Genomic DNA, 12,733 nt, shown 5'->3' with positions numbered 1-12,733 from the left:
AGTCAAAGCTTGTAGCCTGTTGGTGCCTCGGATCAAGATCCTAGTCTACACCCCAATGTTATTCCCTGTGGAGCCCAGTGTACCTCGCAGAAAGAGATTTAACAACGGTAAGTTCTTATGATAAATCTAATTTTTCTAGATATTGTTTTCATGGCTTAATATATCTATATACTGTTTTTACATTGTTACAAATCTGTGTTTAAGGTTTGAAAGATTTTCTGTTTAAATTTGTTTTGGTTTCCAACTGGACTTTACGTCCTTATTTACTGAAACCTCTTAATATCTGTATTTTATTCCCAACATTTCAGCCGCAAGAGCCAGTGAGCTGGACAATGAAAGGTGAGAGATGAGGGATATGGCTACTAAAGGAGGGGTTAGAAGATAATCTGCAAAGAGACCACACAATGTGACCCAGGCTACAGTGAACCTCACTCAGTGCTTTTAAGGTGGTCCATAACCATTATAAAAAGGAAATGAGTAAGGAAATAATAATCCAGTGTCTACGTATATGACATGGGAGTGGGGGGAAACCAGTATGGTGGCCATCTTGGATGCAACTCTAATTTTTATATTGAGAAGGTAGTCATGTGACATATCAAACAGATGCAGAATTTCATAAGGGTGTTTCCACACACTTGGACCACCCTGTACTCTATGGTTGGTGTCACATTGACGTCTTACAATATTACAATACTGCATTTCTCCAGACAGAAAAGTGCAGTATTTAGAAGTCTGTTCTAGTGATATACAGCAGCCAGTGGGAACTGTTACAGAGTTGTACTGTAGGTGTTTTAAGCTGGGTACACACTTGTAGATATATCTGCAGATCAATTGATCTGCAGATATATCTATAGACGGAGCAGGCAGGGTGTTGTGCATACACACTGTTGATCCGTCGGGACTACCGTCATGAACTGGGTGGGCGTCTACATGTGCCTGCCCAGTTGTGCAGTCAATCACCGCCAGCGTCTGCAGCAAGTGTACGGATGTTCGGCTGACCGCTCGTACACACAGCACGATGCGCCAATAGATCATAGATATATTGGCCGTCGGCTGTGCTGCAGGGCCAACGCGATATGTCTGTGATCGATGGCGTTCAGACATATCGCTCGTACACACTTGCCGATGGCCCTGCGATATATATCGGCTGTTCAGTAGAATAGCCAATATATTGGCCAGTTTGTACGCACCTTTAGTGACATACAGCATCCATTAGGAACTATGTTACCGAGTTATACTATAGGTGTTTAAGTGAAATACAGCATTCAATGGGAACACTGTTTAAAGGTGCCCATACACTAGACGACCTGTAAACGATACATTCTCGTTAACGATTTCCCTTGAACGCCCCCGGAAACCCCTCATGCAGTCCTGGGCAAACTATATAGTACAATACACATAAAATATATCTTAAGATTTGAGAATGGCTGGCTATATCCGGGAGCATGCTGTCGTTGACGATCTCTTCAGATCTTCCCTGCGGCAGGGAAGATCAGAAGCTTCCACCAGTGACCAGCGGGACCGCGCATTGTGATCGTTATCATTCACAAACACTGAACGATCTGCACTATTATGAACGATGGCCAAATCGCTCATAATATCGTCTAGTGTATGGGCAACTTTAGAGTCATACTGTAGGGCTTCGGCTTTTTAAAATAACTGAAAAACAGCTGAAGTGCTTTTGTGCGTCAGCAAAATGGCATTGCCCAATTGAATGCTTTGTGCATCTTAAGGTAGCCATACACTAGTGCGACTTCTCCAAGGGGAGAAGTCGTATTTGTTGCCCTTGAGCTGACCAGCAGCTTCCCAGGTGGCAGCATCGCATCCGATACATCGTATGCAGTCCTTTTGCATACAATGTATTGTATGCGGTCCCAGCCAAGGTGTCCGGAGCCTGCCGCCTCTTAGAAATCTGTCAAAATCGCACTAGTGTATGGGCACCTTAAAGCTGGGTACACGTTGGCAGATATAGCTGCAGTTCAATCGATCTGCAGATATATCTGCCAATGGTTGTTCATACACACAGAAAGATTGCTTGTACACACCTGCAGATCAGCAAAAGATGTATGGGCCAATCAACTGAATTGGCCAATATATCTGCCAGTGTGTACCAAGCATAAACTATCCTGTAATAGGTTGTCCTCTCTTGCAGCTGGGGCTTTGTCCATCCAAGACTGCTCAGTGTCCCAGAGCTGTGTCATCATGCAGCTGAAGTATGGGTCAGCCTGGCAAGTTTTCTAAGGAACCTTTTGCTTTTTAAGTCTGAAAATCCAGGCAAGGTAAGCAAATACAGATATTTAACAAGCCTAGGGAAATGTATCATAGAATGGAAGTCTACTGTACCTGTGCTTGGCTTGTTTTATTTTTGTTTGTCAATTCTTGTATTTTTCTTTTTTTCAGCATGTGTGTTAAGCTTGATGACTATATTAGGGTTTTGTGTGTTTTTTTTCATTGTACCATTTTTAAAATCCATTGATCTTTATGAACCTAACAAGGGCCCTCATTCCGAGTTGATCGCTCGCAAGGCGAATTTAGCAGAGTTGCTCACGCTAAGCCTACGCCTACTGGGAGTGTATCTTAGCTTCTTAAAATTGCGACCGATGTATTCGCAATATTGCGATTACAAAATACTTAGCAGTTTCAGAGTAGCTTCAGACTTACTCGGCATCTGCGTTCAGTTCAGTGCTTGTCGTTCCTGGTTTGACGTCCTAAACACACCCAGCGTTCGCCCAGACACTCCCCCGTTTCTCCGGCCACTCCTGCGTTTTTTCCGGAAACGGTAGCGTTTTTATCCACACGCCCCGAAAACGCAGTGTTTCCGCCCAGTAACACCCATTTCCTGTCAATCACACTACGTTCGCCAGAGCGAAGAAAAAGCCGTGAGTAAAAATACTATCTTCATTGTAAAATTACTTGGCGCAGTCGCAGTGCGAATATTGCGCATGCGTACTAAGCGGAATTTCACTGCGATGCGAAGAAAATTACCGAGCGAACGACTCGGAATGAGGGCCAATGACACGTGGCCCAGTCTTCACCTTGGTAGTCTAAATTTGAAGATGGAAGTAAAGATGACCATCCATGTCATTTTCAGGCATATTTACCAAAACTGATGAGATATTATTCATTTCTGGGTCAGGTGCTGTGGGAGGGAGGGTTACTCTAGACCAGAAAAACAGAAGGATTTTTCCCACGCACTCTGCAGGCTGTTAGTAACAAGAACTGTATTAACACTATAGTATTTCAATGGTGTGCTGCCCTGGGGTGGTTGGGCCTGAGCCAACTTTGTGGGGTCCACGCCCTGGACTTATACTTAGTATTTGGGACCTCCAGCAATACAGCAGCCGTGAAGTGGCCTGGAGGCTTATCTTATTTTTTGCAAAATATATGTAACGAAGAGGTCTAAATTTTCTATTATTATATAGTGTACAGTTCTTGTTACTAACAGCCCGCAGTGTGTGGGAAAAATCCTTCTGTTTTTTCTTGTCTAGAGTAACCCCCTCCCACAGCACCTGAGGAATGTTACCAGTTTGATTAGAGCAGTTTGCCATTATATATTGCAAAAATTAATTTGGCTGGTGACTGTCACTGTTATGAGGTCATCGCCTATCCACACGTATGATGCTCCATGGCAACTGCCTATTCAACCTGATGACTGTTTAGTTGGTTATGTATAATTTGGCCACCCATGTGTATGGCCCCTTTTAAGTCTCTTTATATCCTGTTAACTTTATGTAAACCAGTTCACTCAATTCACTATTTTTTTTGTACTTTCCTACAGTCTGTTGAAAACTATCATTTGGTTCTAAAACTACCTAAGTGGTTGAGAAAATGAGGATGTGTGTGTCTAGCTTAAGGTTTTTTCATTAACAATGGGCAATACTTCCTGTAAATGGAAACAAATACTTTTTGCCCTCAAAGATCCATTAGTCATACTCTGTCAGTTGCTAAATTGTTACTGTATTCCATATTTACATAATCTGTCGTAAAACCCAGCATGATTTTCCAGCCAAATGGCAAAGGATAATTGAACTTGTATTTCCATAGTAGCTGGACAGGTTGTCTACCTTGCCTCTATTCAATTCATGCATTGACCCATATTTTCATTTCATTTACAGTTCTGTCTCTTGATCTGTGGATTCCTTACTTTCTTGGCTGTCCTTGGTGGATACATTCCTGGTCTTGTACTCTCTTATCTACTGTGTGAGTCCTTATTATTTTTTTTTAATCTATTTTTTTACCCCCTTTTAGCCTTCTCAAGATACTTAAAATGTTTGTCAGAACTTGGAAAATACTGTCTCCATGAAGACTAAGGATATGCATTCTGATGACCATTGTTTGTTCCCTGCTACATGCTCTGCTCACTTTGCAGAGTTCCTCTTGTGCTTTCCACAACATTACACTCATCAGGGCATCAACCAGGAACAGGTAGAATTGGTTCTAGGAATTATGCCATCCGTACACGGCATCCTACAACACCATGCTGTCACCGCAACAGTTCTATATTTGCTGCAAAGATCTGTAACTTCATTATAGGGGTTTCTGGGTTGAACCAGCCGCTTTATGTGAATATATTTAAATTCTTGGAACTGTTTTATTTGGCTTCTGCACTGGTAGAAAAGGATTGGATTAATGCTCAGTGTTAGTATATTTGTGTGGCACATGCTGGCTTATTTTGTGTATGTTGATATTGTATAATGGCACTGGCTGGCATAATATTGGAGGGGTTACAGACTAACATGTGGAGGGACTGTGATGTTCTGTGTGCAGGAATAGTGTATAATAATGTGTGTGCAAAAGGCTGCTAATTTCTCAAAGTTCTACATTGATCATTATATAAATGTCCAATTTTTGGGTGGAGCTCTTTAAATTAAATAGTACCAACTTGGGCCTAGCTTCCCTCCTGAACCAACAGGTCTCTCATGACTGGAAGTGAGCAGTACCTGTCTTCAAATAGATAGCATGTTGTCATGATCTGTCCTCTGTGATCCTCAAATTCAGAAGTGGATTTGATAACATTACTGCCTGACAGATCATAAGGAATGCCGGAAACCAGGTATGTGGTTTTTTTAAATATGTTTCTGTATTGTTTAAGTTAATGAACTCCACCCAAGACTTTATTTAATTCCGCCCCTGCTAATATGTTTATCTGTTCCCCTCAGCCATGGTTTATTGAAAAATAATTAAAAATCCTGCCTGCCCCTAATTTGTTATATGTATAATTATGGGCATTTCTTTTTCAGTGTTTATTTTCTTAAACAGTGTTCCTTCCATATCTGAGATTCCAAATTGTAGCCTGTGAGTGTAGGAACTTTCTGGTCACATGACCACTTTTTCTTTTACCTTGTAAATGCATGCAAGTCAAGTTAATTTAAAAAAAAATAGTTTTGTTTTTTTCTTGCTGTAAAATAGCTATTCCTATATGTCTGTTATACAATTTATATCTGAAGTGAGAATGAATACTAATTGGTAATATGGTGTACTTATCAAGTCTGCCATTAAGTATTACTTCTATAATAGTATTAAGTTCTTCACCATAGGTGTGATCATTGAAAATCTCACATTTGTATTAACTGTAGTCATTTTGACTCCATAATTGTTGAATTCAGAATAGCAATGATCTCGGCTAGGTTCTACTTATCAAAAGCAGTGGTACTTGCTGTATAACAATATATCTTGTCTGCCCCTTCTGCACAGTGCTCTTTGTCTTGCTCTGGCCATTGGCAATATATCACCGTCTAGGACAACGTGTTTACCAGAAACTAGAGCCAGCCCTGCAGCGGTTGGACTTTAGTGTTCGTGGATTCATGATGTCCAAGCAGAAAGAGCGTCAATGTAAGTGTTCTCAGCACCAGGGAAACTCTTGGACTGCTTTTATTCTTTCCAGTTAGACATTTACATCCTTCCAAGGTCAATTGTTTTGGGGCGCCAAGTGACAGGAGCAATTCAATTGTTTTTGGGTGCCCATCACTTATCGTGGATTTCTACTCGCACCCTCCAGACGTGTGGGCAGAAATCCATCTAAAGCAGAGGTTCTCAAACTCGGTCCTCCTGGGCCCACACAGTGCATGTTTTGCAGGTAACCCAGCAGGTGCACAGGTGTATTAATTACTCACTGACACATTTTAAAAGGTCCACAGGTGGAGCTAATTATTTCACTTGCGATTCTGTGAGGAGACCTGCCAAACATGCACTGTGTGGGCCCACGAGGACCAAGTTTGAGAACCCCTGATCTAAAGTAAGGCTTTTGGGTGCCTTCTCTGCCAATTGGGCAACTGAACTGCAGCATGCCCAGTTTGAATGAGAAAAGTCGCTTTATGTGGCTAGTTCCTGTGCATTTGGGTGCTAGAATGCGGTACTCCAAACCAGAGTGGACTGGGTGCCTAAGAATTGAATATCTCCCATCACTTTAGAAGGGAACTACGAGTGGGAGAAAATGAACCCCAACAGTCCTTGTTTTCCATAGGCAATATGGGCACTGTCTGTCTGCCACGGGGCATCTTGGGTTGTGGACAGAATAACCATTATGGGGTATATTCAATTGAAGTCGGATCCATTCTGACATTCATTTGTCGGAATGGATCCGACCTGGGCTCTTCAATGCCATCTCAATTCGACTTTAAAAAAAGTTGAATTGAGATGTGGGAGCTGAGACGGGGGAGAGCAGCGCTACAGCAGCGGCTATAGCAGCGTAGCCGGAGGATGTGTCACAGCTTCCGCTCACGGCAGCGTCCACCCGGCTCCAGCAGGTCTCGCTTGCTGGAGCTGGGTGGACGCTACTGTGAGCGGCGGCTGTGACACATCCTCCGGCTACGCTGCTATAGCTGCTGCTGTAGCGCTGCTCTCCCCCGTCTGGCCGCGGCTCTCCCCACCTCTCCTCCTCTCGGCTCCCTCATCTCAATCCGACTGTTTTTAAAGTCGGATTGAAATGGTCGAAAAGTGGCCCCGTTTTCAACAGAAGCACGCGGATCGGCAGCTATTCCGCCGATCCACGTACTTTTCGACAAGTCGAATTCCTCGACTTGTCGAATAATTTGGGGTTATATTGAATAGGACCTAGAAAAGTCGAAAACTGCCGTCTTTTCCACAGACTGCAGCTTTCGACTTCAATTGAATATACTCTTTAACTCTAGAAGAGACTTGTCCTTTCTCAAACGTGCATTTTAGTCACAAAGCAGGCAAAATCCAATTAACAATTTTACGTCTCCCTGTGACTAGTGCATGGCCGTGCCCTTCCTCCTAGTGAGGGAAGTGACAGTGAAGAGGAGCTGGCTGCATTTTGTCCTACGGTAAGAGCACTCATTTCTTATATCCTGCCTACAGATTGTAGTCCTTGTACTACAATCACATTTTACAAGTTTGAATTAATTGGAATTAAATGCTGTATGAAATACTTGAGCTGCTGTAGTCCATAAGAAATTAAATATATTTTTATTGTCTAACGTTCAGTGTGTTGTTGTATATAGTGATGTATATATCTTATGAAGTAGTAATATTTACCAATATGACAAATGTTAGAATATAAGGCCTAATTTCAGACATGTACGCAAACCCTATGGGCTACGCAAATCTCTGATTTTGGCTCTGCACTTGTGCAGATTTTGGGCTGCGATGTCGATCACATTGCCCCAAACATCACAGCATGAATGGCATGCTTCTGGCATTTGGGGCATGCTTCATGGCGCCATTATGTTGCCACCCATTTTCTGGGTCTGCTGAAGCCAGTGGCTGTGTCCTTGAACACCGCTTCACTGGCTTCAGCAGAGTGAATTCCCCTTGTCATCCTGAGACCATTGTTCACGCAGACGATCTGATGCTGCGTTCTCGGATGCAGCAGCAGATCAAAGAAGTGTCATTAGCATCTACTTACACAAGACGCATCCTGCAGCATTAGCATATGATCGCACAGCTGCAGCCCTGTGCATTAGCATCCATCGCTGAATCAGGCCCGTGTGGAAGCAATCTAGCAAGATTTGTTCTAATTTCTCTGACGTCCTAGTGGATGCTGGGTACTCCGTAAGGACCATGGGGTATAGACGGGCTCCGCAGGAGACTGGGCACTCTTAAAAGAAAGATTAGGTACTATATCTGGTGTGCACTGGCTCCTCCCTCTATGCCCCTCCTCCAGACCTCAGTTAGTATCTGTGCCCGGCCAGAGCTGGATGCACCCTAGGGGCTCTCCTGAGCTTCCTAGAAAAGAAAGTATTTGTTAGGTTTTTTATTTTCAGTGAGATCTGCTGGCAACAGACTCACTGCTACGTGGGACTGAGGGAGAGAAGCGAACCTACCTGCTTGCAGCTAGCTTCGGCTTCTAAGGCTACTGGACACCATTAGCTCCAGAGGGATCGAACACAGGCCCAGCCCTCGGTTGTCCGGTCCCGGAGCCGCGCCGCCTATTGATTTATGGAATCATATTTATGAATATTAATATTTAATATATCATATATGGTATTTAATATATGGATATATTTCAATTAATATGCATTTATCATATATATCTGCAAATATATTATGTCAGGCTTACAAACTAATTGGCTGATACATATATGCAGTCCTTATACATATGACTTATGAAGTTATTAAGTTAAGATTCCTTAAAGAGAGTTCAAGCTTGAATATTACCGCTCTTTTTATATGATTCTTTATTTACAGGCAGATCAAATCGTACAGAATAAGATATACACAGTAGTGATATATATACTAATTATAATTATATATGCTTCCTTCGTTACATAACATAAAACAACATGACATAAGTTTCACAAACAGTTTCAATTGCTAACATAAAATGTATACTTGCAAGTTAAAGATTGCCATCCCAAGAATCATTCCTTCTGCATGTTCTCCATGACTTCTCCTCCTGACTGACTTCCTTCCTTCTCCTTCTTCTTCTCCCTCTCCCTCTTCCTTCTAACTCCTAACTACAAGTCTGGTCCTTTTATCTCATATTTTACCAATTCAAACTATCATATTCTCATAGTTTCCAATGGAATAGGTAATTATAGGTTTGTCAGATTCCAAGGTGTAATAAAACAAACATTGAACTGGGCTGTCGTGTCCTGTTCACGGAGGCATGGTGTCATAAAAGTGTGGTGTCCACACTGCCTTAAGCAAGTATAGTATTGTAAAATCTGGAATGTCTTTTCATCCAAAGTTCTGTTGTATTGACAAGTTTTCCTGGGGTCGGTTACACAATGTTTTATCAATGGATGTGATCTCTTTTCATAGTAGTTAATTTATACTCCCTAGCTTTTAACCTTCACTGGACAATAGACAAACCAGTAGATTCTGATCTACTGTAAGCACACCTGTGAATTCCAATGACCAACAGAGCTCTGTCACATACCTATTATCATTTATGGCCTAATACCTTTTCTCTACAATGACTCTTGATCTTACTGTAACCTCTCTGGCCTTATTTATGACTAGAGCAGAATAAACCTGTTCCCTACACTATTTTTTACCATCTTGCTGTAAAACACAAATATACAGTATATCTATATAAACACATACACAAACCTAATCTCTTAAATCAGCTAAACATTACCTCATACATTCAAACTTATTTCATATCTATTCCTTACTATATATATCCAGTATACTGTCCACTATGGTAACATCGCCTATTTATAATGAATTATATTTTGATTCAGACAATATCCATTGCCCTAATATTATACTAAGTGCAGACAATTACCTATAAGGCAACAGTCGCCCCCTTGTGGCCATGAGAAATTCTTTTGATTGGCCACACATTAAACTAGCGTAATTGCTTCCAAATACATTTCAAAATATTCCTTCAAACATAACTTTCGTTGTAACCATAATATATACCATAAGTGTAATAATAATAACCATTATGATTTTAAAAATCTCTAAAAATTCTTAGCTTACCTAACCTTATTCTACTTTTAACTAAAGCAGACAAAACTGAGGTTTTTATTCAGTATTCATGAGGAAAACTAATTTCTACAGACATTTGGAATACCATAGCCCAATTGTAGACCTTTTTTCTGTATCTGGATCAGTACGTTTGGACATTTTTGCTGTTCTTGTATGTAGCAATTTACTGGGATAAGACTGTCATCTGCGTGGTTTGCTTGCAATTGGAGATGCCTTGCGTTTGCATTATGGCCTTGCGTTTGCAACATTTGCACCATTACTAGAAGTAGAATTCTTCGTAGCAGCTGCTCCTTTGCTTGCCATTTCGCTGTTTGAGGCAGAGGGCTGTGTACGTCGAGTGCTGTGTCTTGAACATTCAGTACTTGTGACGACCCTCAGTAATAGTAATAGTCTTTATACAGTCTTTAGCAGTTCTGTTTCCTTTGCGTTTATCCAATGCCGCAGTTGTGACCAGTGTCCATATTGCTTTTGCACAAACAGGTTGTGATTTTGAATAGAACAGGCATATATGAAACAGTCTTTTTTTTTTTTTTTCTTTCTTTCTTTCTTTCCTTGCTTGTTAATAGTAGGTCTTAATTGTCTTCGGGCAATAGTACCACAAATGGCTGTGAGTAGTACACCTACTCTGTTCTGTATTTCCTCACTGAATAAATTACCATGCAGTCTTAAATCTCCTTATTCTACCTTGTACCTATTTATACATCTCAATCTTACATAAACTTATACCAGTTTAACCCATATAAAGGCGTTTTCTATCCTACCTATATTTTGACTAATAATTATTTAAAATGCTTTTGATGTGTATATAGTAACATCCTATCAATACAATAAATGAATATAATTTTGCTTCAAACAGATATTAAATATCATTTAGGAATGGCTTTAAATATATCTAATTCCATCCAATATTATTTTATATGCAGCCATGTGCATATACAGTGACCCTGTTATGCTACAAATAATTATCTTAGACTTGTGACAGTCTTTATTAAGAGAATTATTCATCCCACTTAATAATCTCGGCCCAATTTGTTATAACGTGGTATACCATCCTGTATTAGATATTTAATTACTTTTGAAGCTTTTACGAAGGAAGCATAGGTAGTATCTATTGTGTAATATATAAAAAAAACATAAAATATTTACAAGGTATATATGCAATGATATAAAATATATCTCAGACAAATGTTTACATATATGTGATTAAGGTATATGAAGGGATGAGACAGTTCTGTATAATCACAGTGATGAGATGTGCTGTACACTGTTGTGGGAGTGTACATGTAGTTTGAAAGACAAGTAATGATTACTTGTGATGAAAGGGTTAATGAAAACCTTCCCCTTTCTTGTGAAACTGGAAAACTCCTTGAGGATTTGTCCATATATCAGTCTTTAGGGATGCTATGTAGATTTTGCTGGATAGCAGCGATGAAAGGGTTAATGAAGACCTTTTCCCTTGTAAATTGGAGTCTTTTTGGAGTCTTGCACCATTCTGTATATAGGTTGCCAGGATTACTATGAATCAAACAAAAATACATACAATGACTATCACAGATATTTATACAGTGATTTAACATAGCTTGCTATGCATTCTGTCCTATCTGCTGCATGTTATCAGGTACAGAATTTACAAATGTGTCTTTTAACGATTGAATAACAAACAAACAATTGTTTCTGGCCTGTGCCAATCTTTCCTGTCACATTGTGTGTCAATGACAGCACAATTGTCGCTGCAGATATGATGCAGGTTTAATTTGGAAACTGTGGCTGTTTGAACATCAAAGCAAACAATGGCTTCATTGGATCTAACAAGTAAAGGAATGATACTACCGTATTCACTTGTGACCATACTCCCTTGTGATGCAGCCTGGTCCCAGACTGTCTTTAACCATAGCGTTTGCTGCTTGGTGTGGCTCCTTAGTTTGGAAGAATCTTGGAGCTTCTGAAAAAACCTACTTTTGTGGGGAGAGAAACTTGTTAAACTTTGCCAAATATGTATTGCAGGTCCCAGGGCTTTCTGTCTTTCCACACCTGTAATAAAATGGTTATGGCACCAGGGCATAAAAACATTTTCATCCTGGTGATCCTTTTTGTCATTGTTAATTGGTGTGTGGTTTGCAGAATGACACTCTGCATGTGGTCTCTCTGAGAGCATGCAAACATTTGCACCATCACTAGAAGTCTCTGAGTGCTCTGTGGGGGTTACATAAGTTTGGGAACTTTGTTTGTAAACATGCATTCCTGAATTAATTTCATGGATTTTCCCTTTAAACATGTTTCCAGGTGAATACATTTCAAGGTTTGCAACTCTGGTTGCCATGGGAGTTTTCACCATGGGGAACTTCCCCACCCCTGTGTGCACTGTACTGCTGCTATCAGTGTTTAAATCTGCTGACAATTCACCTTTGCCTAAGGGCATAACAAATTCTTCATTTACATTGGGAACTCTGAGAGTGTATTCAGCAGAATACTCATAATCTGAGTTACAATGATCTTCCCCCTTACTAGACACAGTATAGGGGACATCTCCTATTGCTGCTACCTCCTTTACATTAATGTGCTGTCTGATGATAGACACATCCGGCACATTGCTACTTTCTTCCTTTACCACAGAGGCTGTTCTGCTGGTGGTCTGTGTGACCATAGCAGACTCCATGCGCTGCACATTGATGCAGTCCTGCAACATGTAACTTTCCTTAATTTTAGGATCTTGACTGATTAAGTCATTTCTGACTCCTGTAGACTCTGTGTACAGAGTTTCACATACCTCAACACTATTCCTGTTTGGTGTTTCTATCTCAGCTTGCTTGCTGGATGTTATCTCTTCATCAGA

General features: G+C 40.7%; 1 protein-coding gene across 1 annotated transcript in view; it reads left to right on the top strand.

Moving 5' to 3' along the window:
- RETREG3 (reticulophagy regulator family member 3) overlaps nt 1-12,733 on the top strand; it is a 170,998-nt gene that overhangs the window by 112,276 nt on the left and 45,989 nt on the right. Inside the window, exons 4-8 of the mRNA XM_063960032.1 lie at nt 309-339; nt 2,153-2,279; nt 4,116-4,200; nt 5,695-5,832; nt 7,216-7,286. Of these exons, the coding sequence (XP_063816102.1) occupies nt 309-339; nt 2,153-2,279; nt 4,116-4,200; nt 5,695-5,832; nt 7,216-7,286 (452 nt within the window). The remainder of the gene's footprint in view (nt 1-308; nt 340-2,152; nt 2,280-4,115; nt 4,201-5,694; nt 5,833-7,215; nt 7,287-12,733) is intronic.

Source organism: Pseudophryne corroboree, chromosome 3, assembly GCF_028390025.1.
Source record: "Pseudophryne corroboree isolate aPseCor3 chromosome 3, aPseCor3.hap2, whole genome shotgun sequence".
Taxonomy (NCBI): domain Eukaryota; kingdom Metazoa; phylum Chordata; class Amphibia; order Anura; family Myobatrachidae; genus Pseudophryne; species Pseudophryne corroboree.
Note: the sequence above shows the minus strand (reverse complement) of the source record. Positions and strands in the feature narration are given on the sequence as shown.